Source organism: Blennius ocellaris (assembly GCF_963422515.1).
Source record: "Blennius ocellaris genome assembly, chromosome: 8".
Lineage (NCBI taxonomy): Eukaryota > Metazoa > Chordata > Actinopteri > Blenniiformes > Blenniidae > Blennius > Blennius ocellaris.
In genome coordinates, this window is record NC_137657.1 from 8,539,385 (window position 1) to 8,566,773 (window position 27,389).

At 44.6% G+C, this 27,389-nt stretch overlaps 1 protein-coding gene across 9 annotated transcripts in view; it reads left to right on the forward strand.

Annotated features, from left to right (window-relative positions):
- The first annotated feature begins 3,194 nt into the window (after positions 1-3,194).
- LOC308133720 (uncharacterized protein) overlaps positions 3,195-27,389 on the forward strand; it is a 31,672-nt gene continuing 7,477 nt past the window's right edge. For 5 of the 9 annotated variants that reach the window (XR_013936744.1, XM_080501210.1, XM_080501215.1 and 2 more), the window contains exons 1-29: positions 6,873-7,001; positions 12,092-13,464; positions 14,129-14,419; positions 14,508-14,612; positions 14,711-14,829; positions 15,055-15,273; positions 15,420-15,507; positions 15,867-16,019; positions 16,194-16,291; positions 16,565-16,737; positions 16,821-16,937; positions 17,535-17,789; positions 17,950-18,084; positions 18,202-19,077; positions 20,138-20,368; positions 20,744-20,974; positions 21,096-21,320; positions 21,431-21,661; positions 21,754-21,966; positions 22,049-22,237; positions 22,387-22,602; positions 22,682-22,840; positions 22,947-23,141; positions 23,301-23,489; positions 24,046-24,248; positions 24,418-24,486; positions 24,584-24,628; positions 25,313-25,375; positions 26,745-26,924. Coding sequence is in view for 8 of the 9 variants with exons in the window: in XM_080501210.1 (XP_080357336.1) it covers positions 12,100-13,464; positions 14,129-14,419; positions 14,508-14,612; positions 14,711-14,829; positions 15,055-15,273; positions 15,420-15,507; positions 15,867-16,019; positions 16,194-16,291; positions 16,565-16,737; positions 16,821-16,937; positions 17,535-17,789; positions 17,950-18,084; positions 18,202-19,077; positions 20,138-20,368; positions 20,744-20,974; positions 21,096-21,320; positions 21,431-21,661; positions 21,754-21,966; positions 22,049-22,237; positions 22,387-22,602; positions 22,682-22,840; positions 22,947-23,141; positions 23,301-23,489; positions 24,046-24,248; positions 24,418-24,486; positions 24,584-24,628; positions 25,313-25,375; positions 26,745-26,924 (6,633 nt within the window). In the remaining variant the exon portion in view is untranslated. Of the gene's footprint in view, positions 3,323-6,872; positions 7,002-12,091; positions 13,465-14,128; positions 14,420-14,507; positions 14,613-14,710; positions 14,830-15,054; positions 15,274-15,419; positions 15,508-15,866; positions 16,020-16,193; positions 16,292-16,564; positions 16,738-16,820; positions 16,938-17,534; positions 17,790-17,949; positions 18,085-18,201; positions 19,078-20,137; positions 20,369-20,743; positions 20,975-21,095; positions 21,321-21,430; positions 21,662-21,753; positions 21,967-22,048; positions 22,238-22,386; positions 22,603-22,681; positions 22,841-22,946; positions 23,142-23,300; positions 23,490-24,045; positions 24,249-24,417; positions 24,487-24,583; positions 24,629-25,312; positions 25,376-26,744; positions 26,925-27,389 lie in introns of those variants that run through there. The other 4 variants (XM_080501211.1, XM_080501212.1, XM_080501213.1 and 1 more) reach the window with 4 other exon arrangements.

Genomic DNA, 27,389 nt, shown 5'->3' on the forward strand with positions numbered 1-27,389 from the left:
AAGTGATATTATATAGACTAATGGAAATACACAGTTTAATGGTTCAAATGGTGTAATTATTTCTTATTATACATTTGTTGGCTAAATTAATGTTTTCCTCGAATAGAAACAAAAAAGAAAATTCAACATAAGTTGGAATGAACATTTTCTCTTGCTTATATTTTCGTACCTCTGGTTCACAGCTTTTATAACAAACAAGCAATTGACAACCCTAAATTGCATGTCGGTGTGGATATGAGTGCGTGTGGTCTGTATGTGTGTTTGCCCTGTGGTGACCTGTCCAGTGTGTATGTCCTGAATTGCACCATAATTTTTGGCTCTTGTTCTCCACAACCCTGGATAGAAGGCACCTGGATGATATCATGTCCAGTGACATTTTCTTTTCTTTCTTTCTTTCTTTTTTTTTTTTAAAGTGAAACACACATTTCAACATTATCCAAGTGAAATCAAGGACATAAATCTAGATATATGTTCAGATTACATACACACACATCCCATACGAGCCTTGATAAAATTACATTTAGTCAGTCGCTCGTTTACTAAAAAGGTGTAAGCCTGCATGGATGTAACGTTTCACTGTATCTAATTATTGTCTTTGAATCGTGTCTGGGCCACTTTTTCACTTTAACAACTTAACTTTTACCTTGATAAAGTCAGTTGAATAACAACAACATGACAACAGCCTAAACTCCTTGATTTAGGCTCAGGGAATTATAATAGAGTATCATAGTTAGTTAGTCCATAATGGGGGGAAAAAGACGTTTTTATTACAGGATTATTACAGATTGGGGGCGAGATGAAACATTCACACAGTCGTTTATGCTGTGTTATCTCATAAATAAGCTTTTTTTTTTTTTTTATCACGTAAATGCAATAAAGACGCTCTTCAACAGGGGGCGACACGTGTTCATCAGCAGCCCACCGACGTTTAAGTGCAGGTATGCAGCGAGCGAGTCGGGACTGGTGGGGTCTTGTGCTGACAGTTGCTCTTATCTTCTGCGCAGACACCCAGGCTGCTGGAGGATAATCATTCTGGGTGGATCCTGGCTGTTCTGCGTGATAATAGAGAGAAGTGTGAGCATGCAGTGCAAAAAGCTCCAGAATATTAAAAAGAGAGGGAAATGAATGGGAGTTCATATTGTTACCAAAATGTATCAGTGCCTGTGAGACGACATGGTGGCAACGGCTGGAACGTCAAGGGCGTTGAAGTGGAAAAATCTTTCTACTGTTTTAATTTTGGCCACGTTTATGTCTTTACTTGCATTTTTAAAAAAAATATTATCTTTTCAGTTCATGTATTTCTTTCATTTTTTTGTAATCATTGAAGAAGGAATGCTTCAAGAAACTATTTAATATACTACAATCAAACAAATATGGACCGATGTGTAAAAAAAGAAAGTTTGAAGTTTGACATTTGCTCTTTTATATTCGCCCTTTAAATCAGTAATGTGTAGCTATATAATAGAGAAAACTCACTAATGTCCTCTCTGAAGCCAGCATTGTTTACTTCATGGAGTCGCTGTTTGGTAACAAGTGAGACAGATGCTACATTTAAAGCTGAAATAACGTTAAAGATTAGATAGAATAGAACAGAATAGAATAGAATAGAATAGAATACAATACAATACAATACAATAGAATACAATAGAATACAGTAGAATAGAATAGAATAGAATAGAAACACTTTATTAATCCCTGAGGAAGTAAGGCTATGGTTTGTTTATGTACCTTTCACTGTTGATGTAATAATGTGAGGATAATGCTTTATACTCAAATGTAAATTTGCAAGAAGATATATATGTGTTTTTTTTTAAATAATTGTTATACTTGTATAAAATTGTGTTAAAAGACTTCGATTAAAAACAACTGATGTTAATGAAGCTACGACAGTACATGTATTTCCCTCAAGGTGAATATCAATAGTTTATTTCCTCCACTTCCACACCTGCTCACACACTGACTACTAAACTTTAGCCTGCAGGGATGAAAAATACATATTTTGCATTCAAGTAACTACAACGTTTTACCAAATGAAAAGTAAAAGTGCTGCTATTCGATTAAAAGGGAATCAAACACTGTATAGTTTCTGTGCAGTGTTTGGCTCGTTCAGTCAGAGCGCGACTCCCTCCTCTGATCCTCCACCTCGCGCTGCGTCATCGCGGCTGCGTCACCGCCTCGCGGACTGGAAAGAAGCACGAGCGACACTTTCCGACCTGTTCCTGCAGGTGAGCACCCGGAATTATGGCAACAGAGCCGAGGGCGGAGTAAAACCCGCGAGAGGAGACTCCTGTCCGCTCAGGTACGACTCGCCTCACACCGCATTATTTACTGGTTTGTTATTTACCGACATTTTTTACGCGCGGCTCTGGCTTGTCTCGCGCCGTCGCCGGTTCGTTGAGAGTTCACTTGCAAACGCAGACGGATTAAAACGCGGCGAGGTCAGAGACAGCCGCCGTGTGAGCAGACACAAAACAACTCAACACACCCCCACGATATAAAGCAACATTACCCACACAGAATGACGAGGTTTGATTGTAAAAGGTTGTCTTGGAGATTTCCACCAAGACTGTTTGGTTCCAAAGTGCTCTAAAGGTATTTAACCTATTTATTAGAAAGCAGACAGTCTGAGATAAACAGTGGTCCTGCAGGGGCTGAGCTAAAAATCTCATTCTTCTTCTTCTGCTCGATGGTCTCAAGGTCAAACACACAAGAGAATATTTTCATATGATTTAGTTTTAGCATGCAAAATGTAGTTTAGTTTTTAATTTTGTCATATTTCTAATGGTCTATTATATGTAGAGCTTGCATTTGCTCAACGTTTTCTTATTTATAAATACTGCCAAGGAAAATATAAACACTTTTCAAAACTGTTAGAAGTATAAGTAACCTTTTAACTGTACTGTCAGTAGAATGAATGAGTTCGATGTAACATGCCAGCATAAAATAAATACATTCAAAGAACATTTATCAGACAAACAGAAAATATTGTCATGTAAACAAATATAAATCTAGAAAATGTTGTTTTTATGTTTGTTAAATATATGTAGGGCCTACAAAAAAAAGGTTTGAATATTGATTCAAACTGAGGAAGTACGCAGCACTTATGAGCTTGTGATTTTAAAGCAGCTCAGTAGATTAAAGGGTTTAAATTGTAACGTGAGTAAATTTGCAAGTACAAGTACTTCTTGAATACGGTAATGTGAATATTTCCAATGTTTTCTGAACTGAAGCACTATTCTTTCTCTTTCTCTCTCTGTTGGACCTGACTGCATCATCTTGGGATGTTCCTGTCCTGTGCAATGATCCTCTCCATTTATATGTTGTGAGTATCAAACACACTGTCACCGCCTGTTCCAATACGTACTTGGAGGGGGAAAGAAAATTGCATATGCGGAAATATTCATGATATGATTCCTGCTATTCCATCTTTTTCAATAACATTCATTGTAAACTTGATTACTTAAATTTGATGCACTATTCCCTTGTGCATGCCCTACATATGCCTGATTATAATACTTTTTCATTATATATCTTTAAGAAAAAGTGTCCATCACTACTTTTATCTAAGCAACATTGACATGCTCATTAACATCCAACCTCAAACTCATTATAAGGATCAAAACATTATCTAAATCCTGGTTAAAGCTTGCATCTATAATTCCTGAAAGCTTTTTTTTTTTTAATTGACCTGCTGGTGCCCCGAGCTGACATGTTTTTGGGAGGGGTAGTTGGGACCGTGTCACCCTGAGGCATCTGCACGCAAACACGTCTTTATCTCTGGAGAACACATGGCGTCGCCATGCTTTCCACCTCTGAGGTGACGCCGACTGAAAGCGGCGGGGATTCCCTTCTGCCACGACTCAGACTGTTCCTGCTGACTTCTTAGATGAAGTAGGGATTAAATCTTCACTGTAGTATGTTGTGAGAAAACGCAGCTGTTTAAACCCCGAGTACACTACATCTGTAGTAAGAAGTAAAATTAAGTTATTGTAATATTTGTTGTTCTGTAGTTCGTTGTAGTTTAGCTGAGTAGAATTTTTTTCATAGATAGATAGATAGATAGATAGATAGATAGATAGATAGATAGATAGATAGATGTTCAACTCCAGTTTCATCACACTGACTTGGAACTGAAGTCAACAAATATACGTGCATGCAGTATACACTGTGGCCACCAAATGGCAGTGTAGACTAACACAACCGGCTCATTTACAGTGGCAATGAGGTGACGCTGAAACACAATGTAGCAGGCACTTTAGTTGGCCTAGAATGTCTGCCACGATGTGTGCAGTGTACCGTGGGCCTCGGGGTTCCTGGTGGAGGATCTTCTGAACAGTCTTTTAAATCTCTGATGACAAGCACATGCATATTCATTGGCGCACCATGTTTAGCAGTCTGACTCATTGTTTTTTGCATTGTCTGAGGATGCAAATGAAGTGGCTTTTTTTTTTTTTTTTTTTGAGCAGCTGTGCAAAGTCCTGTCGTTCCTGCCATATTGTCTCTGTTGGACACACTTCAAAACATGATGCACTGACTCTCCTTTCATCGCCTTGTGTAAATTCAAGTCTTTTTTGGAGCGGGACGGCTCAAACTTGACTCCTTAACCAGAAGGAGCAGCACGTCTGATGACAGAAAAGGGCGGAAACATGGAACATTCCTGCTTCATAAATTCTTCATAACATAATGGTGCCCTATGAATATTAATGGTCCGTTACCATCTATCCTGTTAGTGCTCTCCAGAGCTCGGATCTGAGCACAAAAAAACAACCCTGCAGCCGTGCCTCCGTCACATGCACTCAAAATGTCATATTTCAAGACTTTTTAAAGCTGCACACGTTGTTTTACATAAGAAGGCGACTCTGTGTGTGTGCGTGTTTGTCTCTGTGGGTTCAGATGCAGTATTGAAAGTCAGAGAGAGATGAATCGGGTGGAAGTGGTATGGGCTATTATGTAACAGCAGAGTGACGGTGCCAGGGAGGGGATAAAGATGTTCCAAACAAACATAACCCCCATGCACTCAGCTGGAGTAATGCGCTGCTCCATCACATGTTTGCCTGCGCTTTTCAACAAATGAGGCAAAGGGTACCATCGGGGCGCATGTGCGTCAGTGTTTTTTTGGGTGTGTCCGCCGGGGCGAGGAGAGTGTGTGTGGTTCCAGGCTGTCACCGTCTCGGGGGAACTGTGCGAGCGCCGCTCCTCCTCTCCTCTCCTCCTCTCCTCCCTCTCCTCCCTCTCCGGGGTCCAGCCCCACACCTGCTCCTTGCAGGCGGCACAGGGCCGGGCAGGGCAGGGGGTTCCTAAGCAACCGCAGCCGACGCAAATGTGTCATATCGCCTTTTGTTTCCCTTCGCCTTGTCTTGACACCAACGTTCCCTCCGTTCCAGAATAACACAATCAAACTCCACCTGAAAGTATGCACTTCTTGTTTACTTTCTGTTTGTGTCCATGTTAATTCAACATGCCATAGTAAATGTTTAACACCCCCCCCCCCCCCCCCCCCCCCCCCTCACCCTGGTTGGCAAGGCACAGCACGGCTGCTGTTTCGTCACTTTGCTCCAGATCAAAGTCTAAAGAAAAATCACTTTTTTTTTTAACGGCACGAGGGAAAGAGAGGGAGAGAGATTTTCTTGTGTTTTCGTCGCTTGGCTCCATGTCCTCTCACAGATTTGATGAGAGTCAAAAAGCAATTGGATTTGTGGAATTACCTTTTTAAACTGGTAAGACATTTTCTTTAGTGGTTAGCGGACAAAATAGCCGAGAAAGCAGCGGTGGCGCATGCCTCCCGAAAACAAAGATGATGGTGCCTTACTCTGTGTCGTTAAGATAATAGTCAACCCCTTCACCACCCCCTTCTGCCCAGGAGACGTATGTCTCTAATGGGGTCAGGCAGATGGGCGGGGACCATGCTGCGGTCTGGAAAGACAGCTTGTGTGTGAGTGTGTGTGAGCGTGTGTGTGCGCACGCGCTTGTGTGTGTGCGTGCAGGCACATGATTGGACGTATATATGCATGTTTGTTTGTTTTTGAATTTTAGATTGAGGCAGGGTTGGGTGGCATTGTGTTTCTCAGCAGGTACTTCTTCTCTTCCCTGGTAATCTGTAAGCGATATCCTCTTGGCTAGATAGTTGGCTTAAGGTTGAAGCCCTTATGACACCCTCACACTGTGCAGATAAACGCACTGCAATAATGTATTAAACCCTGGGGGGGGGGATCCCTGCTGCTACTGCTGCTACTGCTGCTGCTTCATTGCCACTCTGGATTGCCACTCTTGTTTAATTGCTTTGCAGTAAATGCATCCTCTCAAAAAACAAGACTATATATATAATTTTCTCCACTCATGAAGTGTAACCAAAGAGCTGCAAGCATGACAAAATGTTGTATTAATTATGGCCTCCAGAAAAAAAACCTCCAAAGCTGCGCCCACCACTCCCCAAAGCCATCCACTAATATCTCCACAATTATGAAATCACTCCAAACTCACATGTTCTACACTGGTTTATAATTTCTCATCTTTCTCTTTTTCCTCTCTCACTTATTTTCTTACTGATTTTTTTTTTAAAGGCTTCTGTAGGTGTCATTTATTGTAATAGTAATCATTATTAGAATTTGAATTAGATTGTGTTCTACTTTTTTCTACTTTTAGTTATTTATATCATTTGAACTCGCATGATCTTTTCAGACTACTTATTTAGTGCGTATTTTTATTCTTTTTTTAAAACATGTGTTTTTTTTAGTTTTTTTTTACTTTTTAAATCATCTTTCATTATTGTTAGTATTCGATCCGTTTTGATCGGATGTGAGCGTGCCCTCCTCCTGGAGCCGCTCGAGACTGAGCCCCGCTCGCTGGCTCCGCCCCTTTACGCGCATCGGACACCTCCGGCACAACAAAGCATGTGTCGCCCCGACACATTGTTTCTCCTCTGAACCAGCGGAATATTGGATTTTGTCGGATATTTATTGTGTGGCGTTTGCTTCCCCCCCTTGATGCAAATCCGAGAGTAGGTAAGCTCGAAATGTTGGGTTTGCGTGCGTCGGGCGGTGCTGATGAGTTTGGGTTTGTTTGTTTTGTTGTACATTGGGCGCCATTTTCATACACAAGATTTGTTTAAATACCCCGGCACGCTGCTGCGGCTCTCTGCTTTAATTCTGTTGAAGTGGGAGGGAAAAGTTGTAATTTTATAGTGGGTTTTTTTTTTTTTTTTTTTATTACCAGGCATTATTTTAACGATGATTTGTTCGCGGTAGTTAATTCGAGAGGCGGCGTATCACACCGTTATAAATCCTCCATAAATCAGATCCGCGTTGGAGACGTGTTGTTTATTTCTCTACGTGTATTTCTGTGAAAATGAATGGATGTGCAAGTTGTGATGCTGCTAAAAGAATATGCTTTTTCTTTCTTTCTTTCTTTCTTTCTTTTTTTTTAACCAAACTCACACTTTTTACAGCGTGTATTGTCATTACACGTTAAAAAAAATACTATCATGTTATATAACAGCTACTGACATTTATGATTGTCTGGAAAAAGTAGTGTATTCAATGTAAGTATTTTTCTGTGAAGCAACGCTTTCATCTTTTAACTCATCACTGGTGCATTTTGTACATCTCTTCTCAAGTCTTTCTCTGAGAACTGTGCCAACGCTGTTTTCCAAGAGTCTGCCTCACATGTACAGATGTTGTTTTTATTTCATCCTCTTCCAGGATCGCGCCGCTTTGAATTTCACTTTCTGCCTGACTTGACTTGATTTAACCCCCATGAGGAGCGTGCACAGTGTTAAAAATATCCCATCTTTGCCGGAGGGCAGAATCTGCCAGTGTGTGTCTCTCGCCATGCACGCCTGTGCAAACCCACAACGCACTCATCCAATAAGCCCCCCTCACCATTGATGATACTGCTGAATATATATAGTCAGATAATCTTTTATGAAGCGCTGCAGAGATGACGTAGGGAGGATGAGGGCAAGAAAGAGAGAGAGAGAGAGGGAGGTGGTATTAATGCAGCGGGAACTGATGAGGGTTTTGCATGAGCAACACAACTAAACAGAGAGGTTAAGAAATGACAGATAAGACGAGCTGGGTGGGTTTGAGGTTTGAGTGCTGCTGCTGCTGCTGCTGCAGCAGCGTCGTGAAGCCAGAGCTGCCCGAAGTGATGCTGGAGGATGTTTTTGGCTCTGCTGTGTGAAAGTGAGGTCACCCTGGTCCTAGAAGAGCTTGCTGGTGTTAATCCTCTTTTGGGAGTTATGATGCATTCGTGCAGTTAGACTACTACTCTGTTGTGTGAGCGCTACTAAAGAGGGAACACACTACACATCTTACAGTGGCCGTTTGCTCTTTTCCTTTGTGAATGAGGCCGAGGAGTGATTCGATTGGCCTCAAACTTGAAGCAAAACTCTGAAATCAATCCACACAATTATTCCTATTCAAATGGAGGAATAAAACAAATTGTACCATCTTTGTTTTTTAATCCCGCAGCAAAATGTGCAATATGGTGCGGATGTAAAGCTCCTTCTTCTGAGGCGATGCTGGATGCGAGTTCCAAATTGCTTTCAAGGCAACCGCAGTCAATCAATCGGACTACTTCATTCTTTTCCCATGTCGGTTCATGTTACAGCGTGGGGGCTCTCGGGCCATCTGTGTGTATTGATTGGTGTAGAACGTGGTTTGGGATAGGTTTACATTGAAAACTGGATTAAAATTAACCCCAGCACCCTTTTGTCCGAGTGCTCCCACCCACAAGTAAAAAAAAAAAAGAAGAAAAAAAAGAAGTAGCTGCCTGCCCATTGGCTTTCAGTTTACAGGTTTGCTGGACATTTCATGTAGGTTAACTTAACGGACAGATCATTGAGGCACGTGTTGGCGTGCCTGTTGGCATGTGTGCGTCTGTGTTTACGCAGAGAGGTTAATAGGAGCCGCCATGTGGCCGGAGGACTGATATCTTGGCCTTCAGTTTATTTCTGTTGATTTTCAGCCAGGTAGGCGGGGCTCGGCACAAAACCATGAATCAGCACAGCGGATCGCCACTGTGCTTCTGCCAGCTCTTCTTTCTCTCCCCCTCACGCACGCACGCACACACATACACACACACACACACACACACACACCCATACAGATGCATGCACACACACACACACACACATACACACAGCAAAGAGACTTAGCAACTGCGAGAGGGAGAATCAGAGTGGAGGGAGACAGTGAGATAGATTCTGTAGGCAGGTAGATGGAGATAATCTCACTTGGGCCCTCGGGGGGACGATTAACTCTAAACTCCTTCTAATTCCTTAAGCTGTGCCCAGGAAACCTGCTTTCTTTATGTCCTACTATACCTGCATTGTAACCGTCTTCATACGTCTTGTGCTCTTCACAGCCCGGCGTCGACGCCGGCAAAAAACAGCGCTTTGCGTGCGAAATAAATACGGTCCCGAATAACAAGGCCCGGATATGTAAATGATGCATGTGCACATGTGCGTGTTGTGTGAAGGAAAGAAACGGCGTACAGAAATAGATATGAGCTTGTCTGCGAAGGCCCAGCTAATGAGTCCCTGCATCTTGCGAACATGTAGCTATTTATATAACGCACCTCCTCAACCTCTGTGAGATCTTCCTTAATCGATTGGCGTCTTCTCACTTCGCTACACAAACATATTCACAGGTACATGCGTCAGCACCGCAACATCAATGTTAAATAGTCATTTTTCGATCCGAACCGATTAATATCTAAGTGATTTTCTTTTTTTTTTTTGTAATTGGATGAAGTTTTGATCTCAAACACGTCGTTTCATGTCACTCCTAACATTTTTTTTCCCCTTTGTTTGAATTAAAACACATTAACTATACATAATTTAAACGTCCCACAGTTTAAGGCTGATCTGTATTCAGTTTTAAGTGAAATTTACTGAATCAAATCAAATGGTTTCAGACAATCAGATTGGCTTCCTGCAGGCACATTGGACTCAATTAAGAGGAGCTCGATATCAAATCCTTATTTAACCTCAGTCCCGGTGTGTGCACCTGACCCAGCAGGTCTTTTCCGAGCTCGGGGTGGCCTACTTCATCTATAATTTCTCACATCACGCACACTAATTATGCACAATTGAGGGCGGATTTTATTTTTTTTTCTTCCTCTTTTCACTGCACAGTAATATTTCATCTAATTATCATTGTACTCTTTACACGCAGGGATGCTACACCGATCAGCTGTGGCTGTCGTGATTGAAGGCTGATGAAGGTTCACGCCGCTCAGCTGGCTGACAGCAGAGATGTTAGGAAAGCAACACAAAATGGAGGAGGCAGCAGACACAAGCTCAGCTGGTCCATTAGGAGCATGTCTGTTTCCTGACAATCAGAATTGAGATGACAGAGCATTAAAAGACCCAGAGGAGCCCAAGAGCACTGATGCATACCAGTGTGTGTGTGCATATGTGTGTGTGGTGACCTAGGGAATAGGCCTATGGGGGGTCTTGTTGGGGGAAGGGTTGCCAGGATTAGTTATATTGTGCAGCACAGTTATTGGTCACTGGACACAAACAATGGGAGGGCTAAAGAGGATTTGGTCCTGTGTGTGTGTGTGTGTGTGTGTGTGTGTGTGTGTGTGTGTGTGTGCGTGTGTGCGTGTGCGTGTGTGTGTGTGTGAGACCCCCCCCCCTCCTCCTGCTGTCCCGTAGTGCCAGTGAGAAGCACATGGTATAGCGGCGGGCCGGGCTGCGCCCCTTTGGGGCGGCCCTGTACATCTGGAAGATTGGCCTGTCTGCCTGTCTAGCATCACCCCCTCCCCTCCCCCTCCCTCCCTCCCTACAGACTGGGGTGGGACTTGAACTACATATGGAAGAGCCAAACACAGCCACATTAGTCACCAATTAGACAAGGCCCTGACGGAGGGGGTGGGGGGGGGGGGGGGCGCTTATCTGTCTTTGTGAATATCGGAGCCGGCCGTGATCACCGCCATTGTAACTGATAGATCTCACCTGGGAGAGGTGCAGTGTGATTGCATAATAGTGTATTTTAGTGCAATTTAATCAGCTGGTTAGAAGTTTCTAAATATACCAGATCTGTCCTCTTGCTGCCACATCAGTGAAACAAGGCTGTGCTCATTAAACTGCACACGGTGACAGCGAGACACATCGTGATATTTTTAGGCACCTTTGTTCTTAGTTTTGCCCTCAGATCACAGGCAGATTACAAAAGACGAATGTTAAAATGTGATTAGCACATTGTATTGACTGTATACTTTTGAGGACTATATGGTAATGCGTCCTAATCCCAATGCCTTAGGTGACCTGTGTGGGATGAGTGTGTGTGTGTGTGTGTGTGTGAGAGAGAGAGACGTACAGCCGGGCATCCTGTGCGAGGATGATCCAGGCGGTGCTAATAAGCAGATCCAGAGCAGAATGCCTCCTTTGTGTGAACGAGATTTAATGAGGCTGCAATGGGCAGCGTTTCGAGTTCATCCTCAGAGCCCCTTGTAGACACAGACACACTGTTCAACAAGGGAGTCTATTGTGCGGCGACATGACGTTTGTGTGTCTGCGAGTGACGATGTGTGTTTGAGTTGAAATGCAGTCTGTGGGTGGTGGTTTGGATTCATGTTTTAAAGAATGAGTCTGAGTTGTGCTTGCTGAGGAATAATGTGAGTATTGATGTGAGGACAATTAAATGCAGTTGTAACTTAGAATTCAATACCTTGGGCCAGAGTAGTGGAGCTATAACGAGGGATTCTTTTTTAAATTATTTCTATTTTCATCAATTCATCTGCCAAATGTTTCATCAATTCATAGAGTCATTGTTTGCTTATTAGATTCATTTATTTGTTCATTCACTTTCCCACAAGACAAAAAAAGTAAAACCTTAGTGTATATAATGTTTGCGTAGAAATGCACTCCTCACTTTCCGAGGCATTGTGGGTAAGCCCGTCCGTGACCTTTTGTTTGCGCTCACAGCAAAGGGAAGTGCGAGGTTTTCCCGCTCCCAGGTGAGCAGCCCGTTGCTCCGAACCTTGTTTGCTGTGTACCAGGCGTAGCCGCGAAGTGCACCCCGACACTCTGCACAGCGCCGTGACCTTTCCACCCTCCCTGACTCCCTTCTGCTCTCCTTCCCAGTGGCTACCATGACAACAGAGGCGAGCGCTGTGAGTGAGGCGGACACCGAGGGCAAGCAGAAGACCAGCGGTGCCGAGCCCGAACCCGAACCGCAGAGCAAGCAGAAGACCGAGGCGGCGGCGGCAGCGGCGGCGGCGGAGGGCGAGCAGTCGCGCAAGAAGCCCCAGGAGGCGGAGGAGGAGGAGGCGGCGGCGGCGGAGCCCGGGCCCGCCGCCGACGTCGCTGCCTCCCCCGAGGAGGAGCAGCTGAAGCCTCGTACCAGGACCTCCGCGGGCAAAGGCCTCTCTCGCCTCTTCACGTCCTTCCTGAAGCGGCGCTCGCAGTGCTCCGAGGGAGAGGGCTTCGAGGCAGAGAAGGCGGCGGAGGAAAAGGCAGACAAGGAGGAGAACGCTGACAAGGCAGAAGAGGAGAAGTCAGACGAGGTGAAACCTGAAGAAAAGGAGGCGAAGCCGGAGGAGAAGCCCGAGGTCAAAGAAGTGAAGAAGAAGGAGGAAAAAGTCCAAGAAAAGGAGGAAAAGGAGAAGGTGGAAGAGAAAGTTGAGAAAAAAGGCAGTAAAAAGAAAAAGAAAGAGGCCAAGAAGAAAGCCGAAGAAAAGAACGAGGCAAAAGTGAGCGAAAGTAAAAAGGAAGAGGAGAAGTTGAGAAAGAAAGAGGAGGAGGAGGCCCCGCAGAGTGTAGAAAAAGAGGAGGAAAAGTCAGAGAAGAAGGAAGAGGAAAAGAAGGAGGCTGCTGAAGTTAAAGGCAAAGAGGCAGAGGCTGGAAAGAAAGAGGAGGAAAAAGGAGACAAAAAGAAAGAGTCAAAGAAAAAAGAGAAGGAGGACAAGGTGAAAAAGAAGGAAGAGGAAAAGGCAAAAAGGAAAGCAGAGGAAGAGGAAAGGGTAAAGAAGAGAGAAGAGGAGAAAGCAAAAAAGAAAGCAGAAGAAGAAGAACGAGTAAAGAAGCGAGAGGAGGAGAAGGCAAAGAAGAAAGAAGAGGAGAAAGCCAAGGAGGCTGAAAAGACAAAGAAGAAAGAGGAGGAAAAGGCTAAGAAGAAGGAGGATGAGAAAGTGAAAGAGGAAAAGGCAAAAAAGAAGGAAGAGGAGAAACCTAAAGAGGAGTCAAAAAAGGAGGAGGAGGAGGAGGAGGAGGAGGAGGAGAAGGGTAAAGAGGAGCCCAAGAAGAAAGAGGAGAAGGAAAAGGAGGCGGAAAAGAAAGAGGAGAAGCAGGAGAAGGGAAAGAAACGGGAGAAAGGGAAGAACAAAGGAAAGAAGGAGGAGAAAGGGAGCGAGGAGAAGGTGAAAGCGCCGATCGCTGCTCCAGAGCCCGAGCTTAAAACTGAGCCGGAGGTGGAGGCGACTCCTGATCAACACTCAGTGAGCAGCGCAGAGACGCAGGTGAGTCGATGCACTACGTCAGAACCGAAGACGAGAAATTAAAGACATGACATCTGGATATTTGACCCATCTGACAAATCTCCCAAACTCCGAGCTCAATTTGTAGCATTAAACACAACAGAAACTTCACAATCTCCGGTGCTTTTAGAGTTAAACGTCACTACCAGGTTCTAAACAAAGCCCTTCACACAGGATCACGTGGCTTCAGTGAGTCGTCGTCGACAAAGCTGTGTTGTTTTTTTTTTTTTTTTTTTCCTTTTCCCACTAATGAATTTTTCATCATGTGGCGCCCGCCCTCAGCCGGAGCACCTCTGCTGCTCTGGAGCAGCACTCACTCGTGCCGGTCTGAGCCAAAGCTACTCTCGACATCTGCACGTCCACACTGCCTCACAGCGATAATTAAAGAGCTTTTTACATTGGAGAATATACCGGGAGGTTAATTTATACGCCATCTAGTTCCATTCATGTTTGATTTTTTTTTCTCTTTATACTCTGAGCTCAAGTCATAACAATGAAAAATACAACATCTCAAAAACGGGAGATTCCAGTATATACGCTATAAATAACTGACAAAACAAATAACTGTTGAATGATGTTAGACTTTCTTGTATTGTCTTCTTTTTCCTCATATACACTTTTTAAACTGTCTCGTTTCCTCTGTCAGCCCCCTCAGGAGGAGGCGAAAGCAGAAACTGCAGTCAACGAGGACCCCGAAGATGCCGAAGAGGTGAAAAAGGAAGACACAGTCGAGAAACAAGAAGAACAACCAGCAGAGCCGGAGGAGGAAGAAGCGAAGCCGGAGGAAAAGACGTCAGAGCAGGCAAAGAAAGAGAAGCCCGCCAAGGAGAAGAAGACTGAGCAGAAAACTGAAGAGGCCAAAGGCTCCAAACATCAGAAAACCATGCAATGCAAAGTCACCTTACTGGACGACACTCCGTTCGAGTGTGAACTCGACGTAAGAGACCAAATCACACGGGTTCTTTGTGCGACAGTGTGGCTCCAGATCCATTTTTTTCTGAACCCTCTCTCTGTTTTCTTTTCAGAAACATGCTAAAGGGCAAGAACTTTTCACAAAGGTCTGTGACCATATCAACCTCATGGAGAAAGACTACTTCGGCCTCGCAAACTGGGAAACTCCGACCAGCAAGGTGGGCTGGCGGCACAAACTGATCATCTCTATGACACAGGGAAGAGATTTATCATTAACCTTTAGTATTTTTTTGTCCCTCCCGATGTTTTTCCTCAGACGTGGTTGGACCCCGGCAAAGAGATCCGGAAACAGGTTTCTGGTGCTGTCTACGAGTTTACATTCAGCGCAAAGTTTTACCCTCCGGATCCTGCCCAGCTCACTGAAGACCTCACCAGGTGAGTGTCTGGAACCTTCACTATACCCAAATACTGCACTGACTGCAGTTTCCTTCATCAGGTTCTCATTGATGGAGACAAATCTCTCCACCCAACTTCTCAGATTAAAAACACCTCCATCACTGGATGACCCAAATTGTTTCACTTCTGGATTGATATTTTAACACGAAAAGCTGATTTTAACTTCTTTTTTTTTTCTTTCCCCTTTCTTCTCCTCCTCTCCAGGTACTTTCTTTGCGTCCAGTTGAGGAAGGACATCATGCTCGGCATCCTCCCCTGCTCCTTCGTCACACTGTCCCTGCTGGGCTCCTACACCGCCCAGTCCGAGCTGGGCGAGTACGACCCGGAGCTCCACGGAGCCGACTACGTCAAAGATCTGAACCTGGCCCCCGGGCAGAGTAAAGAGCTGGAGGAAAAAGTGATGGAGTTGCACCGCACATACAGGTGATTACCGCCGATTGGATTGAACTGGCATGACATCTTTTACTGTTTCATTCTTTTTTCTTTCTTTCTTTTTTTTTTTAAACTCTAGTGTTTTTTTTAAACGTTTGGATAATAATAAAAGGCCTCTCTTATCTATGTGTGTCCAGGTCAATGAGTCCCGCCCAAGCAGACATGTTGTTTCTGGAGAACGCCAAGAAACTTGCCATGTATGGAGTTGACTTGCACCAAGCGAAGGTAAACTTTGTTTTGATTCAAACTTTGGATATTTTTGTTGTAGAAATAAAAAAACCCAAAACAAAACAAAAAAACAAGTCGGTTTATGTACTTCCTTTAATTTTTAAAACATTTGCCATATTTGCTGTTGTGTATCTCGCTTGTGTTACATCAGTGGCATCCAGGATTAATTACAAAATTGATGTCAGGCCCCTTTCAGAAACCCAGAGAGATTAATAACGTTTCAAACTCCATGACCTCAAACACGGTCTCATGTGTGAGAAAGTCTGCCTCCCAGTGACAGTTTGTTGTAAGTGCAGGGCGGCGTGCGTTCAGCGTTTCATGCTGGAACTGTCTTATCCTGTGCTTTTGCGTGGCAGGATCTGGACGGGGTCGACATCACACTGGGCGTCTGCTCCGGTGGTTTGATGGTTTACAAGGACAAGCTGAGGATCAACCGGTTCCCCTGGCCCAAAGTGCTCAAGATCTCTTACAAACGGAGCAGCTTCTTTATCAAAATCAGGCCGTCGGAGGTAAATGATATGCATGCTAATCCCTTCCAATTAAAAATGTTCTTTGGCTTTTCTGACTTGGCTGGGAGCTATATTTATCCATGCATCAATTCCAGATATTCATAAAAGATGCACACAAATAATGTGATTTGATGGATTTTTAAAAAACTTTTTTTTAACCTTGTTTCCTTCCAGCAAGAGCAGTATGAAAGCACCATCGGTTTCAAGCTGCCCAACTACAAAGCCTCCAAGAAGCTGTGGAAAGTTTGTGTTGAACATCACACCTTCTTCAGGTAAAGACGGCTTGATTCTGAATGACATTTCTCTGCCTGGCAACAGAGGTCATGCTCAGGTTCCTGCTCTCCCCGGGTTAATTGGCTCTGTGGTCACTGCTGCCTAAGCCTTTTATCGGCTCCTTGGCTGTTTAACCACAGAGGAAAAGCTACACACTCATGGTCCTGACCTTAGAATTAATCCCTGAAGGTTTCGTCTGTTACACAACATCAACACTTGTCTTTTGTTTGACATGTTTTCTAACACGGTCAAACTTTATATCTCCCGCTCAGGGTTTCAACCGTGGAGCCTCCCTCGTCGCGCCGCTTCCTCGTGCTGGGCTCCAAGTTCAGGTACAGCGGTCGCACTCAGGCCCAGACCCGCCAGGCCAGTTCCATGATCGACCGACCGGCTCCTCGCTTCACGCGCTCTGCAAGCAAGCGGCTGTCCCGAAACCTAGACGGAGGTACGTCTGAGTGTGTGGAGCGGTGAGGGAAAAGTGCATTTCGCGTTATATAAACCGCTCGCTGATGTGTCTCGCTCCTGCAGCTGGAGAGGACACTCTACAGTTTCTGCAGAGACTGTCAGCATCAACCAGGTCTGAGGTTGATGACTGGTCGCTGATGATGGCTTCTGACAAACCGCAGCCTTCCCCTGATCTCTCAGGTACCGGTCAGTGTGTGACGCTGCACACTAATTGCTTACGGCGCCATTTAACACTCGTTTTTGAGAACCATTTGCCTTTTCTTGCTTTAAACCTCGGAAATGTTGCTTTTGGCCCAGTTCACCCTTCAGGAGCCACTCCGACCTTGTCCATTCTTTGATGTGACCCCAGCATATCTTTAGAGACTCATGGACTCGTCTACACAAAACCATTGTCAGCTTGAGCCCGCTGTTCATCAGTTTTTGGCAATTTCATAAGCGTGCGCTTGATCCGAGTTGGAAAACAAGGATCGTTTGCTTGCAGTTTGTTGGTTTCACCTCCTAACTGACAGACTCACTCATCACCGGCAGCTGTCACTAAAAATAAAACTGGGACCTTTTACAGTGTTATGTGCGTCTCTTGCTCTCGTCCTGCAGTATTAAAGGCGTCCATTCCTCCTCCTACTTGTACTAACATTGTCTTACTGGACTCACAACCGTCTGCTTTGGCATCCAGCTGGGTTAAAAACATGCTTGAAGCACTGTGAGGCTTTCACAGTGGTCGTCATCGCTGCAGCAGAACGATTACATAACCGCCATGACATCGTCATGTCTTCGCAGCCAGAGGGGAGTCTCGGCAGACTTTCTCTCAGTCCTGGGAGGAAGGGCAATCCACTCAAACGTTCACAGTCACCTGGCAGGCCGCACAGTCTGAGAGCGCCGCCTCTCAAACCGTTAGCCAGACTGTCGGCGAGGCGGGAGAGGAGCTGCCGACTGGCGAGCAGCCGCTGAGGAAGAAAGACGAGTGGTCGGCCCTCTTGCATCGCCAGCCTCCTTTCCCTTATCGCCCAACGTTTGATTTTGTGAAACAACCAGGTATCTACACCGCTCCTTTTTTTTTTTTTTCATTCACTCCGTTCAACTTTTACGGTACTGAACAGTGAGCAACACTGGATTCAGAGTGGCGATCTACACTCATATTTGGTTTTGATGTGACGTCAAAATATAAATGTATTGTGTCTCTTGGTGTTGTCAGCTAAAATCAGCTTGTCAAAAAAGAGCTCTATGGACCGGCTATTGCAACCATCACCGATGCAGCAAGACGATTGGTTTTTCAACTTTGATCGAATCCGCGGCTTGTCTTCCAGTGAGGCCGGTGGAAAACCTCTGTGTGAGTTTCTTTGCGTGCATTTGTTTGTGGAGTTTTATACTCTTGTTCTTTTTCTCGGGAAACCGTCTCCTCGTCCGTGTTCTGGCTCACTCTTTCACTTCCCTTGTCGTTCCCCAGTCTCTCCTGCTGGCCAGCGCTACTTGCAGAAGGAGGAGTCTGTTCTATCTGACGCAGAGCAGGAGCTGAGTACTCAGGGGATCATAGAGAGGATGCAGGAAACAATCACCATCGTAGACAAGATGGCAGAGGGGGAGGCTTTAGAAATGAAGCTGAGGGAGGTGAGGGACCTCGAGGAAAGGCTGCAAGAGGTCGATGAAAAAGCAGTGAGACTCCTGAAAGTGATAGAAGAAGAGCTCGGGGAAGAAGAGGTGGAGAAGTTGAAGGAGGAAATGAGAGCCATGCAGCAGGAACGACAAGCTAAGATGGTCACAGAAAGGGTGGTGAGGAAATCTGTGAAGAGAATAAGAACAGAAGGAATAGACACGGAAGATGCTGACGAAGATGAATTGGGCGAGCAAATAAGGCAGGTGTTTTTCAAAGACTTGTTGCCTGTAGATGAAGGGGTCACGGTGAAACAGGAGAGCAGCATCGAGGTGTCAGACGGGACTCTGCTAGATGATAATTTGAGAGAGAGATTACGCCAGATAGAAAGAGAATGGCAAGAAGAGGTGGAGGAGAAGTTTGGCTCTCCAGACGTTGTCGGCACTACTTCTGTAGCAACATACCAGAAGATGGAGCGGAAGATTAAGAAGCGCGTGACTATTGTAGAAGGACCGGCAGGGGAAAGTATGCAAGGTGTGCAGATTCAGTATGGTGCCGTTTCCCAGGGGAACATGGAGGAACAGGTCATGCAGCAAAAATCAGAATTACTAGAGGAGAGGACAGGGAGAGACGTCACGGAGCTGCTTCAGGCCGAGACTCAGGTGGAAGATTTGGACGTGTGGTTCCTACTTTTTGACCTGCCTCCATACAAACCTGTTTACATACCACCAGGTACAGTATTTTGGTGTGCATTTGGACTAATCTTTCTAATATACTTACATTGCTATATAAGTAAAGAAGTAAAGGCCATGTTTGGTTTTTTTTTACATGAAAATAATAAATTAACCAACTAAATTTTGTTTTGTTCGTAGAATTATATATTTCCAAGCTCTAAAAACAAGATCTATCTTCTCCACATTCCTCCAGACAATTGTGATCTATTATTCCAAAGGCCAAAAAAAGACATTTATAAAATTACACACTTTTCCAATTTTTTTTTTAAGTGAGTTGAATTAAAAAATGCTCTCAATATCACATAAAAACAAGCAGTTGCGTTATTTACAAAAGATGAAGTGCACATGAGCTTTATATGTGTGCTGCAGTAATCGCTCAGGATGCTTTGCAGTTTAATTCGATCACATGTTTTGAAGGTGGATGTATCCTTAAACCATAGCAATCGCTCATTTTTAGCAAGCAGTGGCTTATAGACTTCCACATTCCCCAGTTTTCTTTTGTTTTCTTCATGTCTGGGAGTTTATCCCCTCGGTGAGATCGATCCGAGGGCCTTCTGGTGCCAAAACAGATCTGCTCATTGCGAAAGAATGATTTGACAAACTCTTCCTGGTGGAAACTTCATTGATTCGATATTGATTTATTGACAAGGTCATGTGGACAGTGAGAGAGATAGAGAAAGTGCATACAGGGATAGAAACAACAACAGTGACAACATCACATCAAACACAGGGGAGTGTCATACATGCGTACCTGCAGGTGAATATGGCATCATTCGGCTTCAGGAGGCTGACTTCCACTTTTTATAAAATGCTTATATTTCCTTCAAAATGTTTTAGAATTGCTCCGTATTAATCATTTTTCAATAAATTTGATAAGAACTGTCATATTGTTTTTATTGTGATATTCTAGTAAAAGGTGCCAGTGTCCTGGAGGGAATGAGATTAAAATACCTCGTATATTGTGTTGCTCATATCGTCGACTGCTTCTCTTGCAACAAGCCTTTTTTTGGTTTCCCGTGTTCAAATGCAATTTCCGTGTCCTCATTTCTCACGATCAGTCGCCCCAGTGGAACGTACCCAGGTGGACGAAGGCGAGTATCTCACTTCAAAGACAGAGGTCACAGAACGTGTGGCGAGAACAGAGGTTGAGGTAGAGGAAAGGCAAATCAGAGAAGAGGAAGCACGGCGTGTAGCAGAGATCCCACAGCCACAGAGCATCACAGAGAGGGATGATGACTGGTTTGTGCTCCTGGATGTGATTCCAAGAAAATCTTCTTATGTACCATCAGGTACTGCTCCATGCCTTATTCTGTTTAACAAAAAATATTGTCACTCACACTGGCTTTATTTGATGCTCGCTTGCTTATGAAGTGCCGACCTGTCAGATATATTGGTCTCAAGGTAGAATTGAGGAAATATTTGTTTTTGTGTTTTGACCTGCAGAACATGAAGATATGATGAGAGGAATAGTTAAAAAGAATGCAATAATAGAAAAGGCATCAAGATATCTACACGAAATCCCAGGGGCTTCTTATGTACCACCATATGGCACTTTTCAGCATTTTTTTTGTAGTCCTTGTGCTTTTTTGTGCTTGCTTGCTTGCTTACAAAAGAAGATGGACATTGCTGCATCTGATGCCCCTCAAAAAAATCTATCTTATAAGTTACGGTGGAGGATCGAGTCAAGATGGATGAAGAGGGTTCCTCCTCTGGAGTTGAAGCTGCAGAACATGAAGGCGCCAAAGAAGAATTATTAGTGCTTGAACAGAGAGACGTAGGAGAGGACACAGTGATGCATCTGCAAGAATTCCCCCGACAGCCAGTGAAGGACAGAGAGGACGACTGGTTTGTGTTACTGGAGCTTCTTCCCAGAGAAACATCATATGTACCACCAGGTATTGCGACTCTCGTTCAAATCCATTCCTGGGCTTCTTGCGCTTTTTTTTTTTTTTTTTGTGCTCGCTCGCTTTCCGCCTTTGACGAAGAAAAAGCTTCTATCCTGACTCTACTCATCAGTTGCGGTGAAAGAAAAAGTCCAGCTGGAGGAAGAGAGTTCAGACGCTGTAGCTCAAGTTGCAGAAGATGAAGACGCCAAAGAAGAACCGGTAATAGAAGAGAGAGAGATGATAAAAGAGGTGACACAATATCAACAAGAAATTCCACGACGGCCAGCGGTGGACCGAGAAGACGACTGGTTTGTGTTGTTGGATCTCCTTCCCAGAGAAACGTCGTATGTACCAGGTATTGGCAAGCCTTCGCCCCCGCCGCATTGCAGCGCCATTAGAGCAAATAAGCTGCTTCTCTCGCCATGAGTACTGTCCATTAAGAGTTTTCATCTCTTTCTGTTTTAGTTGTTGTTGCAGAACGTACTCAAGTGTCTTCAGAGAAAGGCGTGTCTCAGATTGAAGTAACAACTGTTGTACGGAGGGAGAAAAAGGTGGAGTTTTTGGTTGGAGGAACTGAAACGGAAGAACTTCCAACTAAAAAGTCAGTAGTAGCGCTGCAACGGGTTGTGGCGGCCAGAGAAGACGACTGGTTTGTGCTGCTTGATGCTCTTAGAAAGCCATCCTTTGTGCCACCAGGTACTGCAGATCTGAAACCTGTTTCAGTCCGTTTTAACACGTCCATCTTTGTTTTTCAGTGCATTACAGTGTTATTTCCTTGTGTTTCGCAGTAGTTTCCCAGGCTGATGTCTATCAGGAAGAGATCATTTCTTCTGTGACTGAAGTAAAAGCAGTACAGTCCAGGAGGGAGATTGTAGTTGAAGAGAATGTGATACTGACAGAGGGGGAGATGCAGAAAGTCCTCCAGCCTGTGAGGGAGCGGGAGGATGATTGGTTTCTGCTTCTTGATGTTGTTCCCAAAGAGACTTCCTATGTGCCTCCAGGTATCTACAGCCTCATTTTATTTCTAAATTATTACCCCAAAGACAATCTGTCGCCAAACTTGATTTATAAATTGTTTTTCAGTTTCTGTGATGCCAAAAATCTATCGAGATGTTCCAGTTGAAGTGAAGGTTGTGAAGCCAAAGTTGCTTCAGACTGAAGTTGAACAGATCAGAGCAGTTCCCTCACAGCCACTGCCAGAGAGAGAGGATGACTGGTTTGTGCTGTTAGACGCCGTCCGTGACCGTGAGAAGGCAGTAATCACACCAGCAGGTATAATAATAATAAAAAAAGAAGTTTTGCAGCATGTCAGAATTCACTCAGGAACGATGGCATTTTTAGCTTTCGTCCTGCTGATGGGTTGTTCGGCGCGTGCACCAGTAAACCTCTTGGGGTCTTTGTGTTTATGCCGCTTGCTCCAGTTAATATGACTCCGGACGTGAAGAGGACATTTGCGGCTGAAGTGACAACCACAGAGACTAGAACGTGGAAGGAGGTGATAATTATTGAGGAAAGCAGGCAAGAGAGAACAAGCGTCTCTGAGATTAGACCGAGCCAAAAATCAGAGCGAGTGGGAGGCGATGACTGGTTCCTCCTTTTCGACGCCATCAAGACGAGGCCCGTTGTCGTGCCTCCAGGTAGTTTTCATTCGCCGACGCGCTCACATCTGCTGACATGTTTGCATCAGATTGATTTAGCCTCATGTTGTCACGCCAGTTGCCGCGATCAAGCGTGCCGTTGACGCCGCTGCTGAACCCAAATTCATCACGGAGGACGTGAGGCCACCGGTGAAGCCGGTGGCGATCAAACCACCACAGTTGCGAAGAGCGGACGATGACTTGTCTGAGCTCCACGATGTTTCAGCAAAGACATCAGGTATACTGCTGAGTGGAACCAGGCTGACCGACATGGTGTCTGTGCGATTTTAGGTCACATTGATCACTTGATTCAAGTCTAATTGTAGCTACTCTTTGTGTGTCAGTGGCTGTGGATGAGCCGGTCCGCGTGTATTCTGAAGTGACGCCAGCAGCCCGAGGGCAGCAGTTTGCAGTCTCTGAGCAGAGAGTGCAGCAGAGCGTTACAATAGTGAAGGAGACGTGGCAGCAGAAACCACGTCCAGTCAGAGAGGTGGACGATGATTGGTTTGTGCTTCTCGATGTGGCGCCGAAGAAATCAGGTATAATCCGCCATAACGTTGTCAAGCTCAAATATATTTTGGAGTTGCTTTTAAATTGCAGTTATTCAAATGTGATTCAACGCGGCGTTATTGGTTTTGTGGGAAAATACGTTCTTCCGAAAATGTTTGTGCATTAACGCCTGGTTATGTTTGTGATAGTTGCTGTGCCCGAACGTGTCCGCGACCCAGCAGAGGTCAGAGCTCCAGCTGTGGCCAAAGCAAGGATCACTATCCCTGAGAGGAGGCCGCAGTTTGAGAAACGAATCGTGGAAGAAAGACGCCCGCTCACTCGCACACATGTCAATGATGACTGGTTCACACTGCTTGATGTAGACCTCAAGGAGTCAGGTATTTTTCGTCTTCGCCGGGTTCATTTTCCCCCGCAGATGAACAGCTCACACCTCGTTCTTTCATGGCTTCACGACTAACATCTAAGATACCCTGGCTTGTTGTCGCAAGTCCCCCGCTTTCACCGTTGTTCAAGAGGCTGTGATTGTACAGTGGTCTGCAGACTGACATGGACTCTCAACATTTCATGAGTTCGGCTTCATTTAACTCTTAACATCATCAGCTTCTCCATCCGCTGCTGGATTTTGAGAGACGTAACAAGCGCTTGTTGTTCATCCCGCTTTGTCCTCATATACGCACGGCTCGCCTCAGGCCGTGACGCGTGCATGGCTTTTTCAAACACAGGGAATCGATGCAGGTACAGTATATGCTTCAAACGCTCAGATTTTTCTGATAACACGGAGACTAACCGCCAAAAGTTTGATAGATTTGCCTTGTTTGAGGTGATTATGTGTGTCACTGTGCTGTTTCTCTGGAGTGATCCTTCCACAAAACTGCACGCTAAGACATATTTCCTGTTATTCATTTTTTTTTTCCCGCATTCCCCCCCCTGCAGTTGCCGTAAGCACACAGAGGGGCACGCGTCCCGTCAGTGCTCCGGTCTTCTCCCAAGCTGCCCTGATGGAGGCCGGCATCCCCATGGCCCCCTTCGACCAGCCCCAGACCTCCACTCCAATCAAGACCAGCCGCCAGGAGGAGCGAAAGCTGGAGGTCACAGTAGAAGCGGTGGAGCCGTCTAAAGTCGAGGCTGAGGTCAAGGTACTTAACATTTCTGTGACTAGAAGCTGATGGGGAGATTATTCTGTAGTATTATTTAATTGATAATGAACCGGAGAAGAAAAAAAAAAAAAAAAAAAAAGCTCCAGCAGGGAGCAGAAATCCCACAAAGCGTGTCTGAATATGAACTGTGTCTCTCTTGCTGCTGTAGTCGGCAGCTTGGAGGGCCCAGAGGGAAGTAGACTCTTCAGTGATATCCACCATCAATGGGGACATCCAGGTTAGTTTCACTGGCCTCTTCTGCATGGGAGACGTGAAGCGCTCCAGCCGACTGGCAGCGGATGCTAACCCGTGTCCCTCTCTCCTCCCTCGGGTAGCACGAGTCTGAGATGTCGAGCGTGGAGGTGGTGCGATTGCGAAAGGTCAGACTCGTGGCGCCGTACATGTTAACCGTAGTCATTTCTCCACCTTCATCCTGACGATTCAGAGCTTCTCATTTAAAAACCAAAAAAAAAAAGAACTAATCTCGCCTTCTTGTTATGTTGTGCTTTCATAAAGCTTAGGTCTGAAATGAATTCTACATCAGATTCGATGCACATAGTTTGTTTGAGCGGTAGACTGTAATAATGGGTAGGGTTTCTAAATATTGGGTACCGTGTAAATAAAGCGTTTAACTTCAGTACGGTGAGAGTATGCTTGCCTCAGAATATCTTTAACAATATTTTTGTGGATTAACAGTTTTCATGGTCTTCATTTCCTCTCATTGCTTGCTGTTGTAAACACTGGAATGCACACAAATGCATGGTTATAGCATAAATGCACTTAATTATTAAGGGGCATGATAACTTCAGTTTTATCAACATATCTGTCGCTGCCATTCTGTTTCTTTCTTAATTATGAGAATAGAAATCTTAAGTCAGCTGTATCTTCTTTGTTCTATCGTAGTGCAACTTTAGCCCCAAAAGAGTTTTTTGCATGCAGTCTTATTTGTCTGTTGTATTAACACTGTCGTCATAGTATGCATGTCCAACTTGTGGCAGTCTGATGCCAGCCTTTAGGAGAACTGAAACAAACCACACCTTTTTTGTTCTTTTCATTTTTCACAGAAAAGAGCTAAGAAAATTGAGGGTGACTCAATTTATGTCAGACATAGCCTTTTAATGTTGGAGGTTTGTATCCCTTCTGGAAACGGTCGGTCTCCGGCTGTATTTTCTTGCTCTTTGGCGCACAGGCTGCTGTTTAATATCACGCTTGCATGTGGCACAAATCACATTTTCTGCATCGACTTAAATAAGTGGCTGTAGATCACATGATTAATGTGTGTGCGCGTGTGTATGTGTGTGTGTGTGTGTGTGTGTGTGTGGCAACACAACTCTAATCCAGGTTGATTCAGGAGAGTGCTGTTGAGCTTCCAACAAAATGCGAATGCTGGTGTTCATGTTAATGATGCTGCTGAGGTCAAAGCCAGTCAAGTACAGTCCAAATGTGTTTGGGTTTTTTCATGCCAGTGTTGATTAATTAACAGTTCGACTGAATTAAACTTCTAGATCATCAGTATTCTCCTGTTCCCGCTTCTGCTCTGTTTTCCACCATCTCTTTCTCCAACTTGTCGGCAAGGCATCGCACTTCCTCAGTAATTATGCAAACGCATCTCTTGGCTATAGAAATGAAAGTCAATCTGATTATAAATCTCTGCTGTGTTGTGTTTGAAAGAAGTGACAATTTGGAGAAACACTTATCATTAAGTTGTTCTTTAGCACCACAATGGGTTGTGATTACCAGCGAAACCGCAGTACGTTTCCTAAGACTGCTCCCAATACTACAAAGATCAACTTGGTGCTAATTGTTGGCAAGTCAATGCTTCCACTGTTGCTTTTTGTTCATTTGTCCTAAATGAACAGGTTTCCATCTATACAGGGGCTTCATCTCCAACAGCTCGACCCATGTCTGCTGTCATCGCCTCTCCTGCTCTTTGATTTGCAGCCTGTTTCTCTTAACACGTTTCACTGCAGCCTTGATGCACTGAAACAGATCCTTAACGCTGTGCTAATTAGCTTTTAGCTTCCACCCACTTAATAATGCTTAATGATCCACTTTGATGAAATCATGGCACCGACTCCTTGTTGAACCAAAGTCAGCGCTCATGAATCCTTTTTTTTTTTTTTAAAGAAAGGAGTCGCTGATAATCCGTAAAGACAGCACATAGTGTAGACAGCTAGACTATAAAGGACCCCTTTAATTTGTGTTTTCCTTAGAATCACCTGTTAATCTCGCTTCTGCTTGTTTTGTTTAATCAGCTCGATTTGCTCTGAAGGAGCTGAAAAGTGACAATCTGACTGATTTTTCTTCCTTTTTTTTTATTCTCTCCCTTTTGTTAATCTTCCCCTTTCTCCCATTTTATCCTTCAACTTCCCTTCCATACTCCCAACAAACTTTCACTTTGTGTATTTTGCCCCTCCATTGTTTCCCTGCTCCTTTTGTCTTGGTTGCACTCCTCTGTCACCCCCCCCCCCTTCCCCCCATCTTTCCTCCATGCAGGATTTCGACAAGCCGCAGGAGGACCTGATCAAGCATCACGCCAGCATCAGCGAGCTGAAGAGGAACTTCATGGAGTCCGTCCCGGAGAGCAGGCCGAGCGAGTGGGACAAGCGCCTGTCCACGCACTCGCCTTTCCGCACCCTGGGCATCAACGGTCAGCCTCTGGCCGGTGCAGACGGGGTAAGTGTTCACGCAGGAGCTGACGAGTCTCCTCAAGTTGATCTAGTGTACAAATAAGAAGGAGTTGTTGAGTGACGCCTTTCAATTTCAGTCCTCTCTCACTGGACTGTGACAACTTGTGAAAACTTAGAGAAACACAGGCGACAAGATACACAAATTGGCAACAAGTTTTCAGTTGGAATCACACTGAATTGCTGCTTTGCCTGTCTGGCAAGAACGTCGAGCAATCGCAGTGTTTTGAACTACATTGGGATGGATTCTGAGACATCTCAGCTATAAGACTATTTTGTTTGGGAAAATGAATACAACCTTTCTTAAGGTGCTCAAAATCCAACGACCTGTGTGCAAAGCTACACAACTCACAGGTGGAAATTGTTGGTCTCGTCAGACATGGTAGAAGAGTTTCAATTGCTGCTATGGTTTAGTAACACTACCATATCTAATGTACAGACATTTGTAATGTAA